General features: G+C 47.4%; 1 protein-coding gene across 1 annotated transcript; it reads left to right on the top strand.

Moving 5' to 3' along the window:
- Window positions 1-461: 461 nt before the first annotated feature.
- Window positions 462-24,065, top strand: HHLA1 (HERV-H LTR-associating 1). The gene is made up of 15 exons (XM_006913014.1): window positions 462-538; window positions 1,603-1,664; window positions 4,212-4,271; window positions 5,049-5,129; window positions 5,634-5,717; window positions 5,822-5,905; window positions 7,394-7,477; window positions 9,126-9,182; window positions 9,287-9,373; window positions 14,130-14,378; window positions 17,135-17,203; window positions 17,526-17,606; window positions 19,616-19,772; window positions 22,347-22,429; window positions 24,022-24,065. The coding sequence occupies exons 1-15, from the start codon at window positions 462-464 to the stop codon at window positions 24,063-24,065; spliced, it is 1,359 nt and encodes a 452-aa protein (XP_006913076.1).
- Window positions 24,066-26,616: the final 2,551 nt, after the last annotated feature.

The following is a 26,616-nucleotide window of genomic DNA, read 5'->3' as shown; positions in this document are numbered from 1 at the left end:
AGTCATTCTGACACGGGCTGTAAATAAAAGCAAGCATGTCACTTCTTGCCAGAACATTTAAGAGTTGGCACATAATCTGCCAGCTCTCTCCCTTCCACTGCATGATGAATCAATGACTCAGGAGGCTGCACGGACCAGATGGAGAACTATAAGACAGTGGAGCCTCCATTAACCGGGGTCCCTGAGGGACTGTGTGGAGCAGTATTCCTCACTAATTTGCACCAGCAATGGACCGCGAACGAGACATCGACTTTTGTTGCTGCATTAAGCCAATGGGATTGTGGAGTTAGTTTGTTACCTCAGCATAACCTAATTATACAAAGCCTTTTACAGATTGTATTTCTAATGACCTCCCACACGGCGTTCTCAGGGAGATTGCACATCACTGTGCATAGTCATCCAGCCTGTTTCCTCCAAAATGCTCCCTTGCTTGCTTCCAGGTGGTCTAGAACATCACGAGCATGCCAGGCTTCCTGGTGCACGGACCTCCGGTGAAGCTGTGCATGGGCCTCGCATGTGTCCTGTCTGTTTGGAACACAGGTGGGTCTGGCTGTTGGAGGTCTGGGTATTCACTGTGCTTCACAGGCTGGCGGCAGCCAACGTTTCAGGCCAAAACAGAAATGGCTATAATAAATTCCCAATTTCCGGTTTTGTCCTTTGACTTTCTGGGTTTGAGTCTCATTTTTGCAACAGAATTATATTCTCTTCCACTGTATCAACTCTTGTCCAAACCATTATCTGCTCTTTCCTAGACCTCTAAATCAGCTCCCGCTTCTCTTGTATTTTCATGATCCACTCACCAGCCCGAGTGATTTTTCTGTAAATTGCATTCTGTCACCTTCAAGTTTCTCCCTCATTTCTTCCTCCTTCAAAAAAAAAAAAAATTGTTCAATGACTCTACTTCTTTTGGAATAGTGTCCCAAGTCCTCTACATGATCTAGATGACCCTGCCCACTGTCGCTGGTTCCTGCAATCATCCATCTCCCTCATTCTCTATGTTCCATCATCGTTGGCTTCTTTTGGTTCTTTAAAGTAATACTCATGCCCATCTGAGAGCCTGGGCACGTCCTGTTAGCTGTACACTGAATAACCCCTCAGCCAGTCGACCTACTCCAGTGCTGCTTACTCTTCAGATCTCAGCCGAACGCTACCTCCCAGGAAAGCTTTCAGGTCACTGAGGTTAGATCAAGTTCTCTGTTACACACCCTCAGACTGCCCTTCAGAGAATCTAACGTTCTTCGTAATAATATCCTGAGTCTTCACTTCCTCGATGACTGCCTTCCCAAAGAGGCCATCGGCTCCAAAAAGGTGGCGTCTGTACCCATTTATTCATCATACTATCCCACGTCATCTAACACACACAAAGCCTATTAAAGGCCAGGTGCTGAATAACATTATCAATCATTAGTATTATTATAATTGGTCAATACATATTCGCTGCTTAAATAACTGAATGAATGAACAAACTATGCGTGAGATTTTTAGCAAGGCACTTTGCTATTCCAAATGATAATGTTCTCATTTTTAAATGAGTCTTTCACATTAATTCTTTCTGAGGTCATCTCTGGGTTATAATTTTTCTGATGAAAACTTTTCCATTTTTGTGTCTGCTGTTAAAGGAGAAGCCAAAGAGGAAAAGGTCATGACCTTCCTACCTACGACAGGTAAATGGGCAGAGGCTCCTTCCTAGCTCACTCTGCTTCGGGCTGATTTCTCGTCTTCTCTGAACCTCACTTTCCCAATCTGTAAAGTGAAGCGTGTGTCTATCTCAACCTCTAACAGTCCCAGTTACAGTTCTTACTGGTTTCTCGTTGCTTTACGGTTCACAGAGCACCTGGACTCTCATAATCTTATTAAACTCGCAGAGGCCGAGACATTCTATTAGCAACAGAAGATTTCATAACGGAGGGTATTGATATGGGCCGTCATCGCCTCTGTAAGAATTCCATCTTGGCCCTGTTCTGATGGTTCTGTTTTGATTGGCTGTGCAGCAAGATGGTGAACGCACTGTAACATGAAGGGCACGTAGGAGTCAGGGGCAGAGTTTCTGTTCCTAGCTTTTGGGTAAATATGCAGGATAATTTGGGGGTACGGTTTTGGTTTGGGGAAGGGAGATGAGGATTACTCGTTATTTTTAAACGTTTATTTGTTTTTAATTGGCGCATTTAGTTGGTACATGTGGTTCAAAATGCGAACGGTACGAAAGTGTATAAACTTAAAATGCTCCCCCAGGCAGCCACCCCCATTCCCCAGAGGACCAGTTGTATCAATTTCTTGTGTCTAAGCAGAGTGATTTTTCAATAAATATTTCCCATACTTGAGCCTCCAATTTCTTCCCCTTTAAATGGGAATACAATTCCTGTTTTTTGAGTAATTATAAAGGATAGAAGGTGACAAAATACTAAGGATGATTAAGTATGAAAAGTACCAGTATCTTATATTTTAAAGATACTGCGATGGTGGTTTTTTTAATCCAGAAAGAGGACAATAGTTTTATATTATCTGTCTGGCGATTTATCTGAAAAAAAAAAAAAACAAAAAAAAATGCTTCTGTTTAGCCCCCTATTCAGAAATCCCTGCTTCAGGTATGTTTAGTTCACACTTCAAATGTTGTTACCCAAATCCACCCACTGATTTGTAATTATAACACCGCCCCCCGTACCCATGCTAAAGGGATGGGGCCCCAGAGCCCCCACCTACCGCTAACCCCAGAGCTCTGATACTTAACCAGAAAGCTTGACAATCGGTGAAAGGACAAATTGGCCGACAACAGTTGACTGGACCTGGGTTCCAATAGGGTACTTGAAAAGCGGGAACAACCTAAGTGTCCATCCGCAGGTGAATGGATAAAGAGAGTAAGGTATTCGCATACCGTGGAATATTATTCAGCCTTCAAAAAGAAGACAGTCCTGCCATTTGTGACGACATGGATGAGCCTGGAGGACATCGAGCCGAGTGAAATAATCCAGAGGCCGAAGGACAAGTACTGTGCGACACCACTTCTGCGAGGGATCTAAAATAGTCCGACTCATGGAAGCGAGGGGTCGGGGGGAGGGCGAAACAGGGCTGCTCGCCGGAAGTGAGATTTCAATCCTTCACTTCCCTTTCTGGGCCTCGATTTCCTCATGCTTCTTAGGGAGTGTAGCCTGAGATGACTCGTAAGGAGGTTATAAATCGTGTGAGGCTGTGTTTTCACAAGACTGTTTTACTCATGAAGACTTGTATTTCAGTGTCTGGAAATAAGTTAGGAAGTTAAGAAGGAAAATGCTGGGTCTTTGCTTGGTGCCACAGCCCGACCTTAAATCCCGGCTGACTGTGACACTGTGACTCGGGGGTGCACTGTTCAGCTTCCCTGTGCCTTGGTTTCTTCCATCTATAAAATGGGCATAAAGCACCTTCTCCATTGGAATGCGACATGGAAAATAATCGTTGCAACAATAATAGTAACAAACGCTGTGTGATTCAGTGGCATCTCATCCCAAGCGATAGATCTTTTAGGCCTCGGCCTTACATTCCTTCCACAGGGGCCTTGTCCACGCCTCGGACCAGGCTGGGTGCCCTGAGGGAGGTGCTCACAGCATCCCACTGCTCCCTGTTTGATGCTCCTCAGGTGTGATTCCAGGTGACTCTCCCTCCTCCCACCTGAGCCACAGACAATGAGCTGCACGGAGGCGGACACCTGGTCCTTTCCCCTTGACCTCTTTACCCACAACTCCGAGCAGACCGTTCGGCCCTCAGCGAGTGTTTGTTGAATGAATAAAAGATAAATGAACGTGTAGCATTTCAAATTTTCCTTTGACGTTTTCTTCTTCAATAGCGTGAATTTTGCCAAGCGGGCAAGTAGCCTGATATTTTGCGGAGGTCAGTGGTCTGCACCTCCAGCAAGCAGTTTCGATTCCTTCCTAATGGGGCTCAGCTGTGCAAAAAGTTAGGCAGATTTCCTTCCCACTCGAAGCCTCAGCTGCCCTACCCAGTAAGGGGGTGAGGTAGATCAGCCCCTCTGCACCAGAATCGTTTTGCTTATTTATTAAATTGTGCATTTCTAGGCCACACGCAGCCCAAGGAGACTAGAATCTTGGGGTGGGACCTGGGCTCCTCCTCTTGACAATGTCCTCATTGACTCTCACAGTCATTGGCCTGAGGCCTCTGCAGCACCCTGGGGCTGGGGTTGGAAGCTCCCATTTCTCCCCTGAAGCCTTTTCTCTTCCCAGTGTCTGACCTCGGAGGAGCGGAGAGGAAGGAAAAGGGGGTGGCGTTTCTGGACACCACAGGTGAGTCCCCAACCCTGCAGGTCTCTGTGGGTGGCCTGGGCCGCTGAGCAAATCCTCCCACTTCTCCAGACCCCGCTCCCGACCCCCATGCGAGGTAACGGCATCTCTCCAGTCTTCAGAGTGCTTTAGTCATACAGGTACCTGATATCAAGTAAAAGTTGAAAAAGCCAGTGTTTATAAAAATAGAAAGAAGGGCGTCCACTGCTATTTCCACCTGGTCAACTGTTTCCAAAGCTTCAGGAAGCAGCTGGGAGGAGGGAGGGATTGAACGCAGCGGCGTCTCTCTACTCAGCTGCACAATATCTGGACAAGGATTGGTTAGTTGATTGACTTTGGTCCTGATGTCTGGGCCACATCCCAGACCTATTAAATCTGAATCTCTGCAGTTGGAGCCCAAGCACTGGAATTAAAACAATCTTTGTGGTGATACTCGTGCCCAGCCACGTCTCTGTCAGACGGGAGGTTCTGTCCACGTGCAGCATGTCCATTTCCTGGGGCTCTCACTGTGTTTGAGCGTTCCCCACCAATCGCTACTCTGTCCAATGCAGAGATAAAATAGTCCCTAAATGAGTGTTCCTTATCATGACACATGCCATTGGCTGTCCCCTGCTGAGGACAGGGACTGCCTTTTGTCTTTGAACTCCTTGTGCCTGGCACAGGCTGTGACTTCAGTAAATGTCCAAAGAGGAGGCACGTCTGCCTGAATACCGGAAATGAGGCGCTTTTTCCGATGCCAGCAGAAGCCTGCCGGTAGCGTTGTCTTCGAATCTCTTTCAGAGCTGCCTGCAAGGTCGGTGGATCTGTCCGAACTTAACCTGACAGAACTGGTGAATGGGATGCTGGGCAGAGCTTTGAAAGGTAGGCTTTTCTTAAAAGCACAACCATTTTCGTTCTGTATGTAGCATCTTCACTCCCGGACTCTCTGTGACCTGGGCGAGGCACGTCACACCCGTGTCCCAGCTTCTCCCTGTTCAGAGTGGAGAAGGCGTTGTCCTACCTAACTCGAGACAATTGAAAACACCCAAAATAGGAGGTTTGCCACCATTTCCAGAGCAAGCTATATTCCAAACGCAGCATAGAAATGTGCTGGCATTTCTAATCGTAACTATATGGTAAGAGAATTGCCAGGGCTTAAGGACCCATCGGGAAATACAGCCAAGTGACATGTGTTTTTGCATGTTTTTGTTTTGTTTTTGATTATTAGCTTCGGTTTCTATTATTTTATTGTTTATTTTCTTTATCTATTTTTATTATTTATTCATCGTATTAGTAATTTCTGTTATCCGTCTACTCATGGCCATTCTCGTTCATCACATAAGACAAATTTGCCCGACGGTCTCTTTATCTTGATGTCGCTGGCAGGTAGCAAGCAATTCCTCTCCTTGCTGAGCATTACTTCCTACAGTTCCTTCGCCTTCCACAAGTTTTCTGTGGCCGTTTACAACAGTAAGTGCTGCCCGGCGCTTCTACGTGAGCGATGATGGGAGCGATGGGCCGGCCGGGCCTGGCTGAGTCGCCAGGGCTGCTGTGTGGACCATTTCTCTTCCCAGTTTCCAACCTGAAGACCGTGGACCCAACGAAATTCCCCACGCGGTACTGCTACTGTTTGAGCAACCGGACCAATGGCTTATCAGGTGGGTGGGACTAACCATGACCTTGACACTCTCCAGATTTTGCTTGTGCTCTTTCAGATAAGGCCAAATTAATTTTTACTCCTCAGAGTGAGATAAGAAAATACAGAATCATGCTTAAATATGTGCACGTTCATCATGCCAGAAAGTTCTCTTCTTGAGTTTTACTCTAAAGAAATAGGTATGTCTGCACGAGAGAGACAAGAACAAAATGTTCATGCAGCATTATTTTAATAGCAAAATCTAAGGAAAATGGTTAAATAGTCTACCGTATAAACAAACTTCAGAAGACAACCATAGACAATACAGGTGAATAGGTGTGGCCGGAATTGGCCTACATTTGGAAAAATTTCCCTGACATTTTTAATTAGAAAAAGAAAGTTACGAAATAATATATAGAATACACTGTTCTTGATGACAAACTATATACAGATGTGGGCGCCAGATGGATGGTTACCTCTGAGAAGAAGATCAGAATGCTCATTTTGGAGTAGAAGAGTGTCTGTCGATTAAGGGGACCTGGTATTATCCGATTTTTTTTTTCAATAAGAGTATATTCATGTATTACTTTTATAATTAAAAATTAAAAGTATTACATGTTCCTTATATTTAGGGGAGCCTGAAAAATAAAAATGAAAATTACTCTTCCACGACTGATTCATTCATTCAACAATTCTTTACTGAACACATACTATTAGCCTCTTCCCTGTGGAGGTACCACGCTGAGCAAAGCGGACAAACCCACCTCCCCACTTTCGTGGAACTCAGATACTGTGGGAAGGGACAGAAAATAAATAAATAAAGTGAAAACACAGCGCGTTGGCTAATAGCGTGACGGTGAGAACAATAAACCAGGGGGGAAGGGTGAGGAGGAAAGTGATAATAGGGATGGCCGCTGTGTGCAGGGTGGTCAGGGAAGTCTTAATGAGGTGGTGACTGAGGGGTGACCTGCAGGAAGTGGGGAGACAGCCCTGTGGTACCTGGAGATGGAGCGTTCCAGACAAAGTCCAGGCAGCAGAGTGAGAACTGGAGAGGCAGTGAGCTGGAGCAGGCAAGCCAGGGGAGAGAGCTGTAGGTAGTGCGCTCAGAATTGTAGGGCAGAGGCAGGAAGGGTGTTGCAGATCATGTAGAAGTTTATAGAATAATGGAGGGTGGGGGGAATGAATTGGAAAAACCATTATTCAACAATATGGCCTTGCAAAGCTATTTGTGTTGGCAGAAGAGGTCTGGGGGTGAGGGCAATGGAAAGGGATGGAGATTATAGTAATGGGTCCACAAGTTTTCTGCCTGTCTGAAGCTAAGACTTTTTTTATATATATAATTAGTCATCTTTCTCTGAATGATTGTTAATATTCTTCAATTCACGGAACTGAATCAAGTAGATTTATAAAATCTACTCTGAAAAATCCAAATACAATATATGATTTCCCTTAAGTCTCTGAGCTTTATTCCAAGTCTTAGAAATTTAAACCTTCTCAATCCATCTTGCAGATTTCACAGCCCTGCTAGTGGATGTCATCGGAAATTCTACCAGCTACCTCACAGAGATTTTTAAGTCCACCTCCATCCTCTCAGGTATGTTTATCTTGAAAATGCTTGGCAAATCTGTGATTTAGCATCCGTCAGGGAATGTCATCAAATCTAGCAGACCTCTCCACTCCAACCCCTGCCATAGGCCAGGCTGCTGGGAACTTTAGTGTACGTTTTATTCAGACAATCCGTGTGGTCCAGTTTCGACCACCAGCATCTGACGTTTCCATCTTCCCATCAGAGCTATTCCTGGTGTCCAGAACATTTGAGGAAGATTCCAAGGCCTGAAGTTGGGGGAAATGTAGGCAGGCTCAAAAAACCGGCTTCTGTTAGACAGCTATGCTCCCACTTTAAAGATGAGAACACTGAGCTTCAGAGAGGTTGAATGTTTTGCTCAGGGTTGTTCAGAATTCAAATTCTGATCCACATGGGGCCTAATGTCTGACGTACAACTGAGAAAGACCGGCTCATGTAAAAGGCAGCTTCGTAGAACCTCCAGACAATTCACTTCCCCTCAGGGACTCACTTTGCAAAGCAGAGATCTAATCAATAGCCCAACACTCGGTCTCATCTGAAAGATGGTGTGCTCCCCTAGGGAGGAGCTATTGTTTTAGAAACAGGGAGATGGGGAGAAAGGATTAAGAATAGACGCCATTACATGGCGGGGACTCGTCTTCCCACCACCCCCCCCCATATTCTCTCACTGGGTCCTCACTGCCACCTTACTGGGTTGCTACCGTATTTATCCCCACTGTACAGGTGCGGAAACTGTGGCACACAGATGTTAAGTAACCCGCCCAAGATCATTCTGCAGAGCTCGAATTCTAACCCAGGCGATCTGGGTCTGAAGTCCAGGCTCTCAGTCACTACGCTAATACATATAATAACAGTAGCACATTAGAAGTGACAATAATAATTATCATGACTGTTGACTGAGCTCTTCTATCTGCCAGGCATCTCACTCCGTGCTTTACGCACACTGTCTCATCGGATCGTCACGGCATCCTACCAGGGATGTGCCGCATGTCCACAGTCCTTTGGGCAGCGTCTTTGGGGACAAGTATGTTTAGGAATTCAGAAGTTTTCAGACTTTTGAAGGTCCATTAGGGTGTGTGCCCCTTACATGACATAACACCTCCAGCAGCATCCAGGACAGCCCGCATCAAACACACGCACATTCATTTAGCAGAAGGGTTGGCCCTTTATGCTAAGCGGAATAGATGAAGACTGCAAACAGCCTGACCTCAAAGCCTGTCAAGTCAGGTTTGGCCACCAAAGGAGTTTGGGTACCAAACTTACACAAAACCTTCCACCTTACAGAGATTTGGGGATTTGGACATTGCAAATAAGGGACTATGGGATTTGAATTTTCACCATTCTAAAATGGATAATTGGGTCTTAGAGAGGTTGAACCACCCTCTTACAGTCACGTCGCTAGTTGGTGGTGGAGCTGGTGTCATAGTGGAAGAAGCTGACTCCAGGGGCTGTGCCTTTAGCCATTACGTTACACTGCATCCCAACCCCCTCCCCCCCAAAAAAGACACAGAAAATCAAGGCTGCATCAAAAGTAAGGAAGCAGCCTATTTTCCTATAGTGTCCTAAGCTAGGAATTTCCAGCTTAATTTTCATTTTGACCAAAACCTTCACAGCTTCAGACCCATTGCTAAGTCTTGCATGCTGCTTTGTCTTACAGTGAGTCAAACGAACGCATCCGACTGCATCTTCATCTGTGTGATGACGGGAAAGTCAGGTGAGGCTTCAGCCGTTCTCTGACAAGCTCTCTGAGCTGAGAATTAAATGCAGCCCTCCAGCAGGCGAGCCCAAGATTCGATCCCGTTGGTGACACTTTTGCAGGAAGGAACCTTTCTGATTTCTGGGAGATGGCAGAGAAATCTCCTGTTATCAATTACACGTTTACCAGCAGCCTGTCTGGCGTTCTGGGTGAGTGTGAACCCCCCAAACTCCTGCTCTGGAGTCTCCAGACCAGGGTTCTATCTGGCAAGCTGGAGACTCTGAATGCCCCCCGCGGGTATTTTATTCAACTATATGGTGCTGAATTCAGAGGATTTGGTCAGTTTTTAAAAGTTTTTGACTTTCTAGATTTTTTTTTTTTTTTCAAAAGAAAATCTGGCAAACCTGGGCATCCCCATGGCATTGAGTAGCTGGAATAGAGTAGCAGCTGTCCCCATCCCCCACTAAGAGGGACACTTTCTCCACAGTCATCTCAGTTCCCTGCTGCCTCGAACTTCTTTTCTCATATTAACTACCTGGTTTCGTGTGTATCTGAAGGTGTGACTTTGCTGTAGACATCGCCACTCTATAGCATTCAGCCCCTACCCAACCATCCTCCACCCATCCACACACACACCTGTCTTTCTCCTGACCAGGTAGCGTTTTGGGAACCATATTTAAGCCCTCTCTCTCCCCTACACTTAACTGTCATTTGTAGCTGAATAAAGTGTCCCGAATCTGGGTGTCCTCCACGATTATCTGCTGCTGCTGCGATTATCTTAGTCCAAGTCACTGTCGTCTACCTTTGGACTGTAATAGCCTCCTTGACCCGATCTCTTATTTCTCTAAGTTATCCATCCGCCGCCATAAGAGTGATAGTCTTAAAATTATTGGGTCATGTCTCGTCACTGCTCAGAACCCCCAGGTCAGCAGCCGAGGGTCTGCGGTACTTCACATGGCATATATCTTTCTCTGTCACCAAGCCCATGTCACCTCCTGCTCTTTTCCCATGAGTCTTCTGTTAAAATGACATCGACGTTCCTACCTTTCCTTGCAGCTGGCGTACACCTCACGCCCCTGCAACTTCGCTCATGCTTTTACCTCAGTCTAGAACCCCTTCTCTGCTTTTCCGTATTTCAGAACCCAAATTGTCTGTCGGTCTCCAGATCAGCTGCTGCCTCCTCCTTCCTAAAAAATCTCCCCATCGAGATGAGTCTTCTACCCTCTCTGATCCTAGAGCATAGCACTTGTACGTCATTGGATCTGATCCTACAGCATAGCACTTGTACGTCATTGGAACTCTCCGTTACCCCAGGTCGTACCTCAGTTGACGTACGTGTGTCTCTTCGCTGACTGTCACTCGAAGGCGGAGGCCAAGTCTGCCTCCCCGCTCAGTGCTTTGCCCAGTACCCTATAAAGAGTAGGTTCTTTAGCAATGTTTGGAGCGAAATGAAATTAACAATAAATCTCCAATTCCATTTCGGTGGGCTACCTCGATTTGTATTTATTGTAGGGCATCTCTTAGCTATGCCGAAAAAGGACCTCAGCGTGTGTGGAATGAGGCTGCTTGATAAGGCGATGGAATGGGCATTTGGAGGGTCCTCTTCGCCCGTGAAATTCTGAGAACATATCTGAGGATTGAATCAATCTCACTTCTTCGGAGATTCCTTCCATGACCTTCCTAACCCCAATCTCAATTATGTCTCCCTTTTGTTTCTCCTTCAATGAAGTTCTCCAAGCAACAGATGCTTGGGAAGAGAGGCCATATTGACAAGTTGACACTGAGTTGGTGTGCTGACACACAGTCACCTGGTTGAGTGACCGTGTGATCAGGAGGCACTTAGTCCCATGTCCAATTAATCGGGGAGTGAGGTCCAGGTTGCTGCTACATGTGGGGGTGTTGTTGAGCCCAGAAGTAAAGCAGGGGAGAGGAGACGAGGCTGCTGGGCCGCCATCTACAATTTCAAGGTCCTGCTCTCCACACAATTATCTGCCGAAAGGGCAGGTGGGGACTGAAATCACACCATTCTGTGGGCTAGTGGGAGCCTGTCGCCCTAGCATCCAGCCCCCATGGCTTAAGCCTTCCCAGGGGGAAACAGGGAATATGAACACGTGGGCCTCTTCCTCCATTTATTTCTTCACGGGGCATCCAGTGGCCCTGGGTGCATCTCCCTCTGAATCAAGCCTCCCTGCCATCTCTGTGGGGGCCTGTCTTTGAAGTAGTTTCCTCCTAACAGCCCCCAATTCCACCTTTGGTCTGCAGTAGCACCCACAGGGCACACGGAGCAAGTATAGTCCCCCTTCCGGGGACAAGGCCAGAGCCACGGAGGAGCTGAGGGCTGCACGGTGGGCCCGAGACCTGGCGGGTTTCAGGTTCCGATCAGGAAACGCATCGAATGCCTGACACTTTTGGGTCTGACGGCTCCGAGTCTGTTCACTGCGCTTTGAGTGGCTTTCTCAGACACCGATATTTTAGATTAATCTGTCATTCGAGGAGAAAGCTTACTCTGGGGACATATGGTCCTGGTCCGAGTCGGGCTTGGATGTCCGCATTCTGAATGTTTGCTGTGCAATGACCTTTCAGTGGCACAAGGGTTGTTTGTGTCCAAAGTGCCGTTCTGCATATTAAAGCTGCCCCGATGTCCCCCTGAACGTGCAGCCACCAGGGATAGGCCGGCGACTTCGGAGCTCTGGCCCACAAGCCAGGAAGCACCACCGGGAACCAGCCCTCCGCGCCCAGCACAGACGACCAGCACATCTGCTCCGACAGCCTCTCCCGGCACAGAGCCAGCGCGGGTGGTGAACACGGACAGGCAACCTGAGCTTCTCACGGGGACCGCGGCCACGCCAGGCAGTGACACCCCCACCTTCCCAGCCTGGGGTGAGGAGCTTTCTCCCCGCTTCCTCTCCTGCCCTGTTTCTCCTTCCTGCTCCCTCTAGGCTCATGTGAATCAGTGCGGTCCTTCCCTTCTTCCTGTCTCCACCGACCCCTTTCCCTCCTCGGCCTCCCTCAGGTAAGAGATCAGTGGGAGCCAGCGCAGGCTCGAAATGGACAAGCAAAGACAACACGTGTCGCTGATATATATTCTTCTGACATATGTAGAATTTTTTATTTTGAAATAGTTTCAGACTCATAAGAAGTTGCAAACATAGTACAGAGCGTTCCCTGGTCCTTTGCACCCAGCATCCCCCAATGAGGGTATCTTACAGACGTGAAGTATAGTATAGCATAAGGGATTTTATTTCAGCGAAGCATTTAGCAATCTCTCTCTTGAAATTCATGCTAAATGGTGAAACGCAGTCATTTTAGGGCAGGGTCAGGTTAATGGGTAGCTGGCTGGATGGCGATGCCACGAATATGTTAATGACTCGATGCCTGCGTGCAAAGCTGGTGGCTTGCCAAGAGGTTGCCCCTTCCTGCAATCAGTGGCATCGCCACTGAAGATGCAAAAAGCATCCTTAGCCTATTCGGAAATATGATACAACTGAGATAACTCTTTCATTAAGAGTCAGCAGTGTCTCGGTGAGTTCCAACAGTGGACAGAGTCACCAGAATTCATTCATTCATTCATTTATTCTTCACTCATCAAGATAAGTAAATACCAGACCCCAGGCCAGCTGCGGACAACGCAGCTCTGTCAACGCTCCCTGTCTTTCCTGAGCTCACAGACCAGGGAGGGAGACATAGGCAAGTAAATCGGTGGTTGTGATCCAGCCTACAAAGGGTCATTGTCCCAGAGTCCTGGAGAGCCTGGAGGAGGGGCTGCCCCGAGCGGGCGGAAGTGACAGGGGGCAGGGGAGGCAAGAACAGGCAAAAGGAGTCAACTTCATTAACTGGTAAAGTCCTTAGAAAAAGAGCCAGCATCGTGACAATTATGCCAAATTAGAAAGTTTTCTGGTATAATATGAAAAAAAGGATGTGTTTGCTAGTGGCAAGAAAAATAATAAGACATCTAGCTATATTCCTAACAGAAAAAGTGCTGGTTTTATGTAAGAAAAACTACAAAACTTTGATGAAAGTAATAAAACCACATGTAAATGAATGAAGTGAAATACTGTGCTCTGGGTGAGAAATCTGAATACTTTTAAAGATGGTAACGGTTCCCAACTCAACTCAGAGATGTAAAAACCTCCAAAGGGACTCATTTTGAAGAACTTGGAAAAATGATTTTAATTCCTACCATGGGGATAAACAAGTGAGAACATTTAGCAACTGTTTAAAGCAGCGGTCCCCAACCTTTTTGGCACCAGGACCCAGTGCCCCTACGAGAATCTGATGCTTAATGATCTGAGGTGGAGCTGAGGCGGTGATGCTAATTCTGGGGAGCGGCTGCAAATACAGATGAAGCTTCGCTCACTGGCTCGCCGCTCACCTCCTGCTGTGTGGCCCGGTTCCTAATAGGCCACAGACCGGTTCGGTCCACGGCCCAGGGGTTGGAGACCCCTGGTTTAAAAAACCAATGAGAGAAGATTTGTCTTAATAACAATCTTGGGATGTTGTAAGGTATTATTATTAGCATTATCATCTCTATTTTAATGATGAAACTAAAAAGAGTTTAGTAACTTGCCCCAAAGTCCACAGCCTTGAGGAAGCAGGAGCAGAGCTCACCCCTCCAAGTCCCCTCACCTCAAACCCCAAAACCTTTCTACTGTGTCACATGGTTAGAAATGTATTTCTTAATATTGAAGGAGCCCACCATCCCCCAAGTACACACACAGCTGATTGTTTGGGTGTCTAGGGGATTTGGAGATTTTTTTTTTTAATTGGTAGTAAGAAAAATAAAGTTTAGTTTGGGCCACATCAGGCAGCGTTATTCCAGTTCGGGGTAGAGTTTAAGCTCCTGGATTATCTGTGTTATGCATGCGCGTTACATTTACCCTTTAATTACATTTCGATGTCTTGTCCTTATATATCTGAATCGAAGTGCTCAAGCTGAAAAAAGCCCTGTTACTGTCACTTGTGCAGCTACCAGGAAGGTGTCCGGAACTCCATGGGTGACAGCCAATGGGCAGGCCTGGGCTCCCACATCGCCTGTGCACAGGGCTCAGACCGTCAGTGAAAAAACACCAGCCGGATCCCCGTGGGAAAAGCTGTCCTCTACGAGGACATCAGCTGCTGAGGCCGAGGAGGCCGTGACCACGCGGGGCCCTGCCAGGCCTCCTGCTAGGACAGTGGCCACCCGTGACAGCCCGTCCCAGACCAGCCCAGCCACAGGTAAGAGCGGATGTTCCCTCCAGCCTCCCCCCTGTTTAAACTGAATACAGCATTGTCTGCTTTTAAAACATTTTCTGAATTTTTGAAATATAGTACACATGCAGAAGTGTAAGTTAGCAGCATAATTAAAAACCATAAAGCAAATTCTCTCTCTTTCTTTTTTTTAACCCAGTTAATTTCCCATCTTGAAATGAATGAATGAAAACTCCCTCTTCACAGGAATGTCCCACCTCCTCTCTCTTATGTACCTTCCTGATGGTTTTTCTCGTTTTTCCCTGTCCGTTAAACAAGTGACTGCAAGAAGCTGACTTTGTTTGCTCCAAATGACTCAACTGCTTGGCCTAGTATTCATATACATTAATGTTACAGAAGTCACATATATATTATATATGTGCAATGTAATATAACATTATTTACATGAACAAATATAGAGTATTAATATGTAGTCATGTAATATGAGGAAGGCCTAAGCTCTACGAGACACTTGAAAAATTACCCAGTGTGATTCCACCTCTATGTGTGTATATGTATGTATGCGTGTATGTATGCATGTGCGTGATAAATATGCACAGGCAAAAGAAAACATTATAAAATAAGACTGAAACGAAATTCGCAACATAATAACTTTGACTATATCTGAGTAGATATGATTTTTATTTTTCTTCACTCTAGCGTTATGAATTTTCCATATTTTCTACTCTTAAAATCAGACCCCTCCTCCCAAAAAAATGTTTATTTGTTTTAAAAATCGCTTCCTCTGAAACCTGCAGCCAGAGGCCCTTCTTCCATGCTCGCCACAGTCAATGGATCATAACACGCATCCTTGTTAGGCTGTTAGTGTTCATGAACTTGACCTTCCTTTCCTGTGGGCTATGCTCTCCTCAAGGGCTGCATCTTTAATCTCCAATTCCCGGGAACCTGTAGGCTTTCAGTAAAAGTTTGTTGAATTACCTGAATTTCTCAAGAAATAGAGGGAAAGGAGGAGATGAATCTTAATGGGCATAAAAGTCAAGTCTTGACTTTAGGCTCAAAATCTCAATTGCACAGACAGATCTGGAAATACGATGTCGATGGCTTTAATCAGCAAAACACCTGGCATAAATAATCACATGGGGGACACCGGAAGTTACCCGCTTGGGTTTGGTGGCACAGCCCTGAGACTTTGAGCGGAAATCCTGACTCAACCACGGCTGTGTGTCCTTAGGCTGTTTTCCTGATCTCTCTGAATCCCAGTTTTCTCATCTTTAAAAACGGGGGCGCTGCTACCCGCTTTTCAGAGTAGCTGTGATGATTACAATAGGTGATGCCTGTAAGATACTTGGCTCAGCTCAGAGCAACCTGGAGCCAGTCAGGCAGCTGCCGCCGACCTGTGCCACTACACTCAGAGCAGCAGCCTTGTGGCCAGCTTCACGGAACACACCTCGCAAAGGGTAGCGACAAACGAGACACCCGCCAGAGGAGAGCACAGGTCTGCTTCTGCCTGCATCCCTTTCGGCTCTGGTTCTCTGCAATTCCGTAGTCACGAAGTTAAACTGTAAATGACCATCACAGACAAGTCGACTCTGCGTTTGGGTTGTGGTCAAGGCTGCTCGGTTTGCAGAAGCACCCCAGGCAGCAAGCATTAACTGATGCCGTCTGCGTTTGTGGGCTTCCAGTCCGGTGCCTGAAAAGGGAACGAAAGAAGATACTGACTCACTCTAAGAGCACAGCAAGAGGCGGCCGTGGTCACCTGTCTGTAAACGGGTTACGTGCCATCTCTCGGCGCTGGGTCCGCGTGGAGCGGAAGCTCCGTTAGGGTCAATGCCAGCATGCCCGCTGTCCCAGCAGAGGAGGAGGATAATGATTAACAAGCAGCATTACACTGCCAGGTGGGGTGAGGCCCCCGCCCTGGGACCCTGCCGGCTTCTCAGCTCGCCTCACCCCTCCGCATCATCCTCGACTCCAGCCGTGGCAAACCGCCTGCCGCTCGCGCCTCCAGGTCTTCGCTTACGTTCTTTTCTCTGCCTTGAAGGCCTGTTCTCCTCGCCAATCCCGGTGTTTCTCTATCTCAGAGACAAGGTCACCTGTCCCCCAGGCCCCGCCCCATCTGAAATAGGTGCTGCCTTCTAGGTCACCTCGCCCCCTTCCTTCCACTTAGCCACACGAGTAAAATCGCCTGTTTCATCGTCCTCTCCCTCATTGGCCATAAGAGGCTGCTTTGCTGCTTTGCCAGAGGCCAGAATCTTGACAGCCACAATCACATCCTGAAGTGGCCGTGATTCCAAACTAGGACTTAGGAACGTGATCAATAGAATTGTTGGGATGAACCCACGCTCTAGCACGAAAAGGGCAGGCGATTTATTGGAGTGAGGATGGCGTCAACGTGTGTACTAAGACCCAAAGGAATGAAAAGCATACCGTTTTCTCTGTGCCCAGGAGCACCCGGGCTTGGACCCTGCCCAGAAACAGAATCACACCCTCGTGCAGTTCCCAGTGTCAGCTGGTTTCCAGTAGCACCAACACACTGTGTCACAGTACCGATGGGAGTTGACTGTTTCTTCCTCGGCCCAGGGAGTGCCTCCACTGTGGGTTCTATTTCTTACTCGTTTCTGAATCCTCCACGCCCTGCCTGGTACTTGGCTTAATAACCAGCGTGGGGAGACTAGGGCAGGACTGGTGGGTAGCACGGGGACTCTGCTTCCCATCAGGCATCCTGGAAAAAAAAAAACAAAAAAACCCCAAAAAAACGCAGGCTCACCTGTCTCATCTCACCCCAGGAACAGTCACCCCGGGCACACAGACTCCGAGTCCAACCAAGGCGCCGGCCCCCAAATATCCACAGACAGGTAAGAAGGTGCGTTGGAAAGAGAAACCCAATACCACAGGCAGGAAACGTAGCTTTAGGGGCAGGGCCGCGGTGGGACGGGGGTGCCAGAAGGCAGACTAAGCTGGTTATCGTGCTTTATTGGTTCCAGCAGGAAAACTAGGCCTTGCTGTGCTGTTAAATTGCCCTGTGATCTTGGATAAATCACTTCCTCTTTCTTGGCCACTGTTTCCCTGTGGATTTTGAGAACTCTTTATCTTCAAGGTGTTACGATTCTCTGATTGTCTGTATAACCCAAGGCCACTTCGTTCTGACTTTTTGGAGGCCATTCTTGCTCCTCACAGGTGGTGTCTCTGCAGCGTGGCCATTTACCCCTGGAGAAGAGCCAGCCCTGGACCCAGGACCCCACCAAGTTCAAGTTTCAAGTATGTACCAGCACCCTATCACTCTGTTGCTTTTGTTTGTTTTGGACGAGGTAGTACAGTATAATAAAAAGACGTTCGTTTGAAAAATTTAGATTCGCACTGCTGGGATTCAAATCTTAGCTCAACCATTTACTAGTGAGGTGGCCTCCGGCACTCAACTTCCAGAATTCAATGTCCTTGGCTATAACGTGAGGGTAATAACAATTATTATGGGCACTAAAAATGTCCTTTTCTCCCCACAAGGTTTTGTGTTAAGTAAGAAAGTGTGTGTGGAAGTGATCTCTATAACTTCATTCAGTCAACTTTTATTGAGCGAACGCCTGTTGAGAATATGCCCTTCGCTTGGCAAATGGAAGCTGTTCTTAAAATGAGCATGACATTAGCAGAGGGAGAAGAAGGCGTGAAGGATGACTCCAAAATTCGGTCCCCGCTCACTGGGTGCGAGTTCCTTGTGCTCTGTTTTAGAGGATACCCGGCCTTTCCCATCGTCCCTGCACCCTGCATTCTAGAGGAAGCTTTCCTGCGCTTGGGCCTGGGTTTTCGGGAGTCCTGACGGGAGCTCAGGGCTTGTGGTTTGTGCTGCATTTTCCCAGCTTGTGGCTGTCTCTCTCTCTCCTCTTTTTGGTTGAGCCAGTTTCTGTAAAAGGGAGAAATTGATACAAAGTGAGTCCTTCAAAGCTGGTTGAGCCCTCGAGCCCCTCCCAGTCTTGGATGCCTTTCTATACTAGTTTCCCGAATGTCCGGACCATCCTTTTGTATGTCAACGGGGCATTATTAAGCGGCTGGAACCTGCACAGTGTCCTTTGTCACATCACCCCTGCTCTGCCTCGGCCCCACTTTCGACCTGCAGTGAATGGTGAATGGGCCATTTAGACACAAAGATGTGATTATGCTACCGCAGAAAATTATAACCCCTTTTCTTCCTCAGGTTCAGGAGAAATACACTAGGGTGCAGGTGGCGGTAGCTGTCAGACTGAGTTTTAGAAAACAAGTTGACTATATTTCTTTGTTTAAGTGTCATTAAGCCTGCTCCAACTCCTGGCCACCCCGTGAGTGACGTCCACAATGTCCTGTCCCACGGCCCTGCTCAGCTCCTGTAGGTTCTTTTATGGAGTCATTCCATCTCAGATTTGGTTTTCCTCTTTTCCTGCCAAATTCAATTTTTCCCAGCATTATTGTCTTTTCCAAAGAACCCCATCTTCTATATCTACCTGTGTCTGTATCTTTATCTGTATCTCTATCTATATATCTACCTGTGTAGCTCTATCTATCTATCTATCTATCTATCTATCTATCTATGTAGCTCTATCTATCTATCTATCTATCTATCTATCTATCTATCTATCTATCTATCTATCTATTTATCTATCATCTGTCATCTCTCTCTCTCTCTCTCTATCCATCCTCTATCTATCATCATCTGTCAACCCATCTATCCATCCATCCATCTATCTATCCATGAGAAATGTAAGTATAAATTAACAGGGTTCTGGCACCTTCTAGTAAACGATTCTGCCCATCCACAGAAAAAGTATGCCACAAGGCCTGCAACATTCACTCATTTGTCCACCCAACAAATACTTATTGAGCTCCTACTCAGTGCCAGGCACTGTGCCATGCCTATTTTAAACTTTTCATTGTAATAATTCTGCAAGGTAGGTAATGTATCCTCATTAAGCAATTTTAGTCCTACAGATAAGTTTTGGACCCAGATCTGTCTAATTCCAAAGCCTGTTCCATGTTTCAGATCCTCGTTTAATATTTCTTCCTCAGCGAAACCATCTCTGATTTCCTCCAGGACCTGGACCCCCACTTCCCTCCACCTACCTCTCAAAACTCTCACAGCAGCTTTACTGGGCAGTGGTCAAGCAGCAGCCATGTTTGCACGTCTGTCTCAGAGCCACCTGAGATCAGGGGCCAGATTATATTCACCTAGCACGGTCCCTAACAAAGGGAAGATACTTTTTAAATTCTTATTGATTCGAATGGTCTGACACTGTGTCTTCTAGGGTGTCCTCAGTGGTTCCTCAAAGAGGGGGCCATGCCGGCAGCTCCTCTCACCCCGGCCTTCCAGAAGCTCAGCCCTTGCCTGATGGAGCTATGCCGCTTTTTCCAGCAATGCCTCTGCCCGAGTCAGAGGAGGGACCCCAGGATGGAGGCCACGAGGTAACCGGGGCCAATTGCTGTTTTTCCAGTATTTATAGGCTTCTTCTTCTGCATGGCTTCTCTGCAGGCCACAGGTGTGAGGCATTAAATAATCCACAGGGAGGTGACAAGGGTACCTCAAAGAATGGACTTTCCAGTGAGTCCTCTACTAGACTGTCACTTCCTTGAGAGCCAGGATGGAACCTCATTCATTTCTAGGTCCTCAGAACCGAGTACAGAGCCCGACATCAGTGCCATTGAGTCAAGCTGGGTCGAGTCCAATTGAATCAAGTCGGGTTGAATTGAACTGTGTCACATCTGATGGAATGATTACAGAGGATATTGAGTGGTCCCTAAACTCAAATGCCCTCAGCCCGTTGAGATTTGCCAGAAGATAATAAGCAGAGAATGTGTCCCTCTAAATTCCAGTTCTTTCATAAACCCTTAACAGTCATTTGCAGGCCAAATGAGAAGGTTGTAAAAAGAAAATTAGAAGGCAGACCCCGTCTTATATTAAGAAAGTCTAGGTGTGGACATTTTCCTGCTCTGGGACGCTGACAAGCTATCTTTTCTCCTGGAATTTATCCTTGACTATAAACAGAAAACCAAAATAAAAAAAATAGGTGAATACCTCTGCTCCAGGGGACTGAGGCTGGCCTCCCAGAACTTTGATGTTATTTTCAAAGTGTTCTCATGAGATCCTTCAGCTTTTCAGATCTCCGTTATCCACTGGTTCGGAACACCAAGTTCAGGTTTTCAGCCTCTATGCATCACCCCTTTCTGGCCCTGGTGTTGCATCCCTCAATGAGTATGGATGATCCCTCCACCCAGAGAGGGAAATAAGCAAGAGCCATAGACCCAGCAGGGTGGGAGGGTCCCGGGTGGGAGGGTCCCATTCACATACGAGGGTAGCGGCATTCTTGCCTGTATTTCCAGATTGTTGTCAAAACAAATGGAAATGAAATGAAATAATATACTCGATCTCCTGCACAGTGCCCGGACAGCGACACTCAGTGGTTGCTGTTTGATGAAAATAGGTTTGTGGTTGTTGGTGCCTTGTTCTCTTGCCCACTTTCATAGCCAGACTGGAAGCCCATCTCCAGCATCCTTGACGTGTTGTTGCTGAGGCAACCAAATACCCAGTGGCCATGTCGGCTGTTGACTAAGCTTGACATGTCAGTTATTGACCAAAGTTTTAAGATGTCACCTTGAGGGTAGGAGATCACAGGCTGACAACAGAAGTAGCCCTGGTGGTGTTTATCATTCCGCTCAGCTCTCAGATCCACTCCCTGCTCTTTCTCCAGTCTGCTCTGCAATGCGGGGGGCTGGCTGGTACAGTCTACATTTCCCAGAATCCCTTGCTGGCCAGCTTCCTGTAAGTTTATCCAATAGATTAAAAAAAAAACCAGCAGGAGATCATAGGGCAGGAGAGGGGAGGAGAGAGGGGGTTTCTCCTCCTTGATTTCTACTTCAAATAATATTTCCCATTGGTTCTTTCTAACCTCTTTATAGGTTAAATTCTTCAAACCCTTTTACAGCTAATTTCCAGTATTAAATTCCCTCTTCAGAACCACCTGGGTTCTGTTTTTCTTAGCTGGGTCCTGACTCATGTTGGTCTTATTGCCTATTATAATGGCAGTGGTTCTGGCTTGGGGTGGATTACCTGCGTTTAAAATCCAGCACTACCACTTGACAGCGCATGTCCTTAGGCAAATTCGTTCCTCTCTGTGCTCTAGTCTCCTCGGGTTTACAGTGGCTTATAAATCGAAAGTGATAGAACCTGGGAAATCCTTATAGCAAGCTTTCCTTGAAGTGTTAGTTGCTCTAGTAACTAGAGCAACTAGTAACTAACGAGGACAACTCACTAGTTATTCTAGTATTCTAGAATCACAGAATGATAGCGATGGAAGAGAAATTAGGGAAAGCCGAGCCTAACCTCCTTATACAGCAGGCGTGGGTGAAAAAGGAAGTGAATTCCTGGAGTCCTGCAGTGAGCTAGTGACACAGCCAGCCCTGAAAACTCTTCTCCCTGATAATGTGCCCAGTGCTCTCTGTGCTGCAGTCCCGTGAAGCAATCTGTGCAGCCACCAGCCGAGGGCAGGGTGTTATTCTGCAAAGTATCGGCTGCATCGTTAATTATAACAGCACTGTGCTCTCTCTCCATCTCTCACACACAAAATAGATAAATGGACATCATCGTTTATTGAGCACCTATTATAAGCCAGGCGCTGTTCAGGAAATTTGCAAATGCTACCTCATTTAATCCTCATGATAACCTATGAGTTATTGTAGGTTCTACTACTGCCTCTCCTTTATAGATGAAAAAGCCAAGGCCCAGAGAATTAAATAATCAGCCTGAAGTCACACACTCTAGTAAGTAATGATGCTAGGACTAAAAATAAGTCTTTCTGACTCCAAAGTCTAAGCATTTTCTGACTCATCCTCATTCTGTACCTTTCCTCCCACACCCTATAATGATGGAGAGGGGATTCTTTGCTGTGAATAAATGGCCATTATCACTTTTTAAAATTCTGGTTGTCTTCTAACAACCACAAAAAGATGGTGATTGCTCTCAACTGTGATTTGAATGTTTAGGTCCTGTCTTGAATACTATTCCTGGTTTCTGAAGAATGCGACATACATCTGTTGGAAGGCGAAGAGGGTGTCACACTCACACAGTAAGTATACGGGTTGACTGTGCTTTAACTTGGCAATAAATGCATTCTGGGAAGGGTTCTAGAATGCTGAGTGACCTTCTTGCCTTCACAGGGAGCCAGTCATGCACTTAGTCATCACTAATTCTAGACAAAAAGTTTAGGATGTTTCTGATTCCCCTTCACCTGTCAGTTTGATGTTTGCAATAAGATATATATATGTGTGTATGTGTGTGTGTGTGTGTGTGTATGTGTGTGTGTGTATTTAAAAAAATAAAGGAGGAGTGAACCAGACAAACACTGATGCTTTCTGTGTGACCTTATCTTCCCTGAGTCCCCACGTAAGCTAAAAATACAAACAAACAAAAAATCAAAACAGAAGACAGCCCCCACATATATACCCAAATTCCTGACCAAAGCAAATGTATACAGATAATGCAAGGAAAAGCAGGCGGCATGAGGTGCCGGAGGCGGGGTTGCGGGGGTGTGTATGGCACCTTGCTCCTCGCTCCTCGTCCTGGTGGCTTCAAAGCCCCATTCGCTCTCAGAGATGCCCAGCATCTTTGTTTCTCTCCAGTTCCTGTAACAAGAGTGGCTCATCTGGTCCCCAACCCAGTTGTTTGGCCATTTTATTTGCCATCTACCTGCACTCTCCGGTCAACGGACTCTGGCTTCCTAAAAAATCATGTACTCTGTGAAAAATCCCTTCTTAATGTAACCCAAATAAATATAAGGTGGGCGCTTGTACGGCCCAGCCTTGGCAACGTTTTACATTAAAAAAAAAAAAGAAAGAAAGAAAGAAACGTTTAGCCAACCGATTCTTGAAAACGGCAACAGGGAACCATGAGATCGCTTCTCTGTCGCCCTCATTTACGTCTCGCTCCCCACAAGCTACCGTCTCAAAGCCTCTCTCTGGGCTTTGTTTTCCAACATATCACTCAATAACTCTCCTAAAATCAAGCTTCCTGGCTCCCTCTTGGTTTCCGTGTACCCCCTCCGTTTATTTTCATTTCCCTTTGTGTCCACACTTTCTTCTCTCTCGAATACCTTCCCTTCTTCCCTACGCACATCCCTCACCCCACTTCTGTCTTCTCTTTCCATCCGCATCTTGACTCTGCAGCGCGGAAGCCAGCGCCTGGGGGCGGGGCGTCGGGGGCTCAGCATCCAACGCAGAAATCCCCTTCCCAGGTGTGGCGAGGAGGAACAATGAATCTCACAATGGCAAACTACTCATAATTGAATAGCTCTTCCTCTGTCCTTGCCACATTAAAATCGCCACACGGACAACATATTAGATTCACTGCACGACGTAATGAGTTTAGATTAGCTTTATGCAAACTGGAGAGATGAGGTAGACGCAGCCAGGTCTCAGAAAAACATCGCCGGGCAGAAAGTAGAGAAACAAGGGCTGCTTTCCACTCGACTGAGCTGCGACCTAGCAAGGGGGCCTCACGCACGTCCTCTGTAATCGTGCAAGTGGAAAGGGCTGACGGGTGGCTCGCTGCCCGTGACGCACGCCCTCGCCCATCCCTGGCGCTGTCAGAATTCGTCTCTGTTGCGTTTCCTTCTCAAGACTTGAGTTTCCTCTCTTTTTTTTTTTTTTTTTTTTTTTTCAGCCTTGAAACAAAGATGCCTTGAGAACATATGCAAGTCTGTGTGAGGCCTGGAAAAAACAATGGGACCTGACGATGCATGGGGTGACCTCTCGTGGCCCTGGCCCCCGGCCCCAGCTGGCTGCCTTTACAGACTTCACCTTGGCCCCACCAGACCGTTGGTTAATTGCAAGCGGTTCTTTCTGGAAGTAGCATTTCTTTCTCTCCTGTGAATCTGTGCGAGACATCGAAGGTGGAAGGCCACACGTTAGAAGCTTCCCAGTTAACGCAGTAACGCCAATTCCCCTTCCTTCTCCAAGGTCACAGAAGCCTAGTATTTAGGCCCAGGAAACGTCTGTGATGCTCGTAGCAATCCTGAGACTGGAGAATGGGCCGGGAGGGGGAAATGCTAGTTTGAACAAACCGGTCTGGACACTGGGGCTGACAGTACTTGATAACAGAAGGACACATGAGGAAACCTGAACCCACCCTCGGGGGACATTCACACATGGTTTCTCTATGCAGTTAACTCACACTTGGTCTGTACAACTAGCCAGACCGTGGTACTATGGCACCCAGGTGATCCTCCAAGCCCAGGGTCGGAGGTGATGAGAATGTTTCCTCAGGAAGAGGTGGAGAAAGCTGTTTGTATTGATGTCTTGTCTGGATTCCTTGTTGGTGTGTCCCCACTGTATTTGGGGTGGGGAGGGGCGCAGTCCCTAAGAGCCTCTTCCGGTTCAATGATTCACTAACAGGACTCACAGAACTCGGAAAAGTTGCTATATTCCCATTCACCATTTATCACAGCAAAAGGATACAGATTAAAATCAGCAGAGGTAAAAGGTGCAGAGGGAGGGTCCAGGAGACCCAAGCACGAGCTTTTAGTTGTCCTCGCTAAGTCAAGTCAGCACTTATCCTCCCGGCAATGGTGGGTGACAACATGCATGGAGTATCGTCGACCAGAAAACTGATCTGAGCCGCAGTGTCTGGGGTTTTTATTGGGGTCGGCCATGTAGGTATGAAGTACGGCTTGGATGGCCTTGGTTAGTCCACCTCCAGCTGCTCCAGAGGTCAGGCTCCTCTGCGTGCTCCAAGGCCCCCGCTGCAGAGCATGTTGTTCGCTCAGGCCATCTGGCGTGGCCCAAAGCCTCAGGTACAGGGGTGCTCCTGCCAGGCAGCCATGCTTGTGGTTTAGAGGTTACCTCCCAGGAGCTGTCCAAGGCCAGCCCTTCCTTTGGACGACGCGGGGCTTGAATGCCTAGCAATGCTGAGTCAGCCCCTGACTGCACAGCCCCTCACTGAGGTGTCTGTTCCCTTGATCGTACCAGGCCCCTTTACACTGTTCCCAGGTCTGCAGTGGCTCCGATGTCCCCATAAAGGCTGAGTCTCTATGCACAGCATTGCTAAGCAGGTCTGCTCCCTCCTGGGGCCCTGCGAGGACCCCTGGTTCCTCAGCACGGGGACAGCTCTCCTCCCGACGTGCTGAGTTCTGGCTTCAGTCTTTCACCTTAGCGCGCCCAGCCATCCGTTTTCTACCCCTTTGTGACCTTTGCCCACCCTTTGGTGAGAAAAGTCACTGTCCATTTGGCATGCAGCTAGAAACAGTATTCCCCAGCCGAAGACACCTGAGTGCCTTTGAACTATCTGTGAACATTGTTGTTACGGAAGCAAAGTTTGAACTTTGGGGAGAGAAGCAGCCAGACGCTTCCCCGTCTGGTCAAACCCAGAAAGATTTCTTTTTAATCTCCAGAACTTGAGAGACCCTCAAAGCTATGCAAATGTCAAGCACATAAATACCTGTTGTCATGATTTAAGGGCCTGCAAAAGGCCCTCTAGTTTGCAGAGCTGAGAAGGGCACAGTACATTTGCTGGGGCGAAGGGACACGTATCTGAACAGAAATCAAAAAAACAGGGCCATTCTTCAGGTGCCAGTTAATTTGATCAGACCCCCTCTGATGAAGTTGAGGTTAACCGAGGACATTGGCAGGAAGGGTCCTGGAGGCTCCCCAAAGAGTAATTCGTCACCAGGGCGTGCGGAGGATGGTCAGGTGACTCGGTCCCGACACTTGGCTATCCGCTTGTGGAGAAGCCCGTGTGGACCCCGCCATGCCCTGCTTAGGGAGAGTGACTGAGCATGACGATCACTTGTAAAAACCCAAGCCTGGAGGACTCCTGAGGCCCATGCTCTGACCCCACAGCAGGGACAGAGGCTCAGGGGACCTTATGGGACTGTTTTCCAGGGTCACACCACTGTCACAACCGCAGCCATCACAGGAAGAAAACGGGCCCAAGCACAAACTGACCAAAGCCTGGAGCCCAAGGTCTCCCGGACTTTAAAAGGCGTTTTGTCCCACCCCGAGCTGGCTAAGTCCTGACCGGGGGGATGCTTAGGCAGCGAGGAGGCCTTGGGGTGCTACCACACTGGAGTCCCTACTAATTTGTGGCCACCAGTGCTTCACTGAGGAGACAGTTATTGTTCTCCAGCTGATGAAGGTGACTGTGCAGTTACAGGTGCAGCATCATTAAGCAGGATTCTTCCTGAAGATAAAGGCACAGGTGCATTTCCGTCTATTTGGCAAGAGAAAGAGAGGGAGCAGGAGGAAGAGGGGGAGGGGAGGG

Source organism: Pteropus alecto, unplaced genomic scaffold (assembly GCF_000325575.1).
Source record: "Pteropus alecto unplaced genomic scaffold, ASM32557v1 scaffold105, whole genome shotgun sequence".
NCBI classification, from domain to species: Eukaryota; Metazoa; Chordata; class Mammalia; order Chiroptera; family Pteropodidae; genus Pteropus; species Pteropus alecto.
Note: the sequence above shows the minus strand (reverse complement) of the source record. Positions and strands in the feature narration are given on the sequence as shown.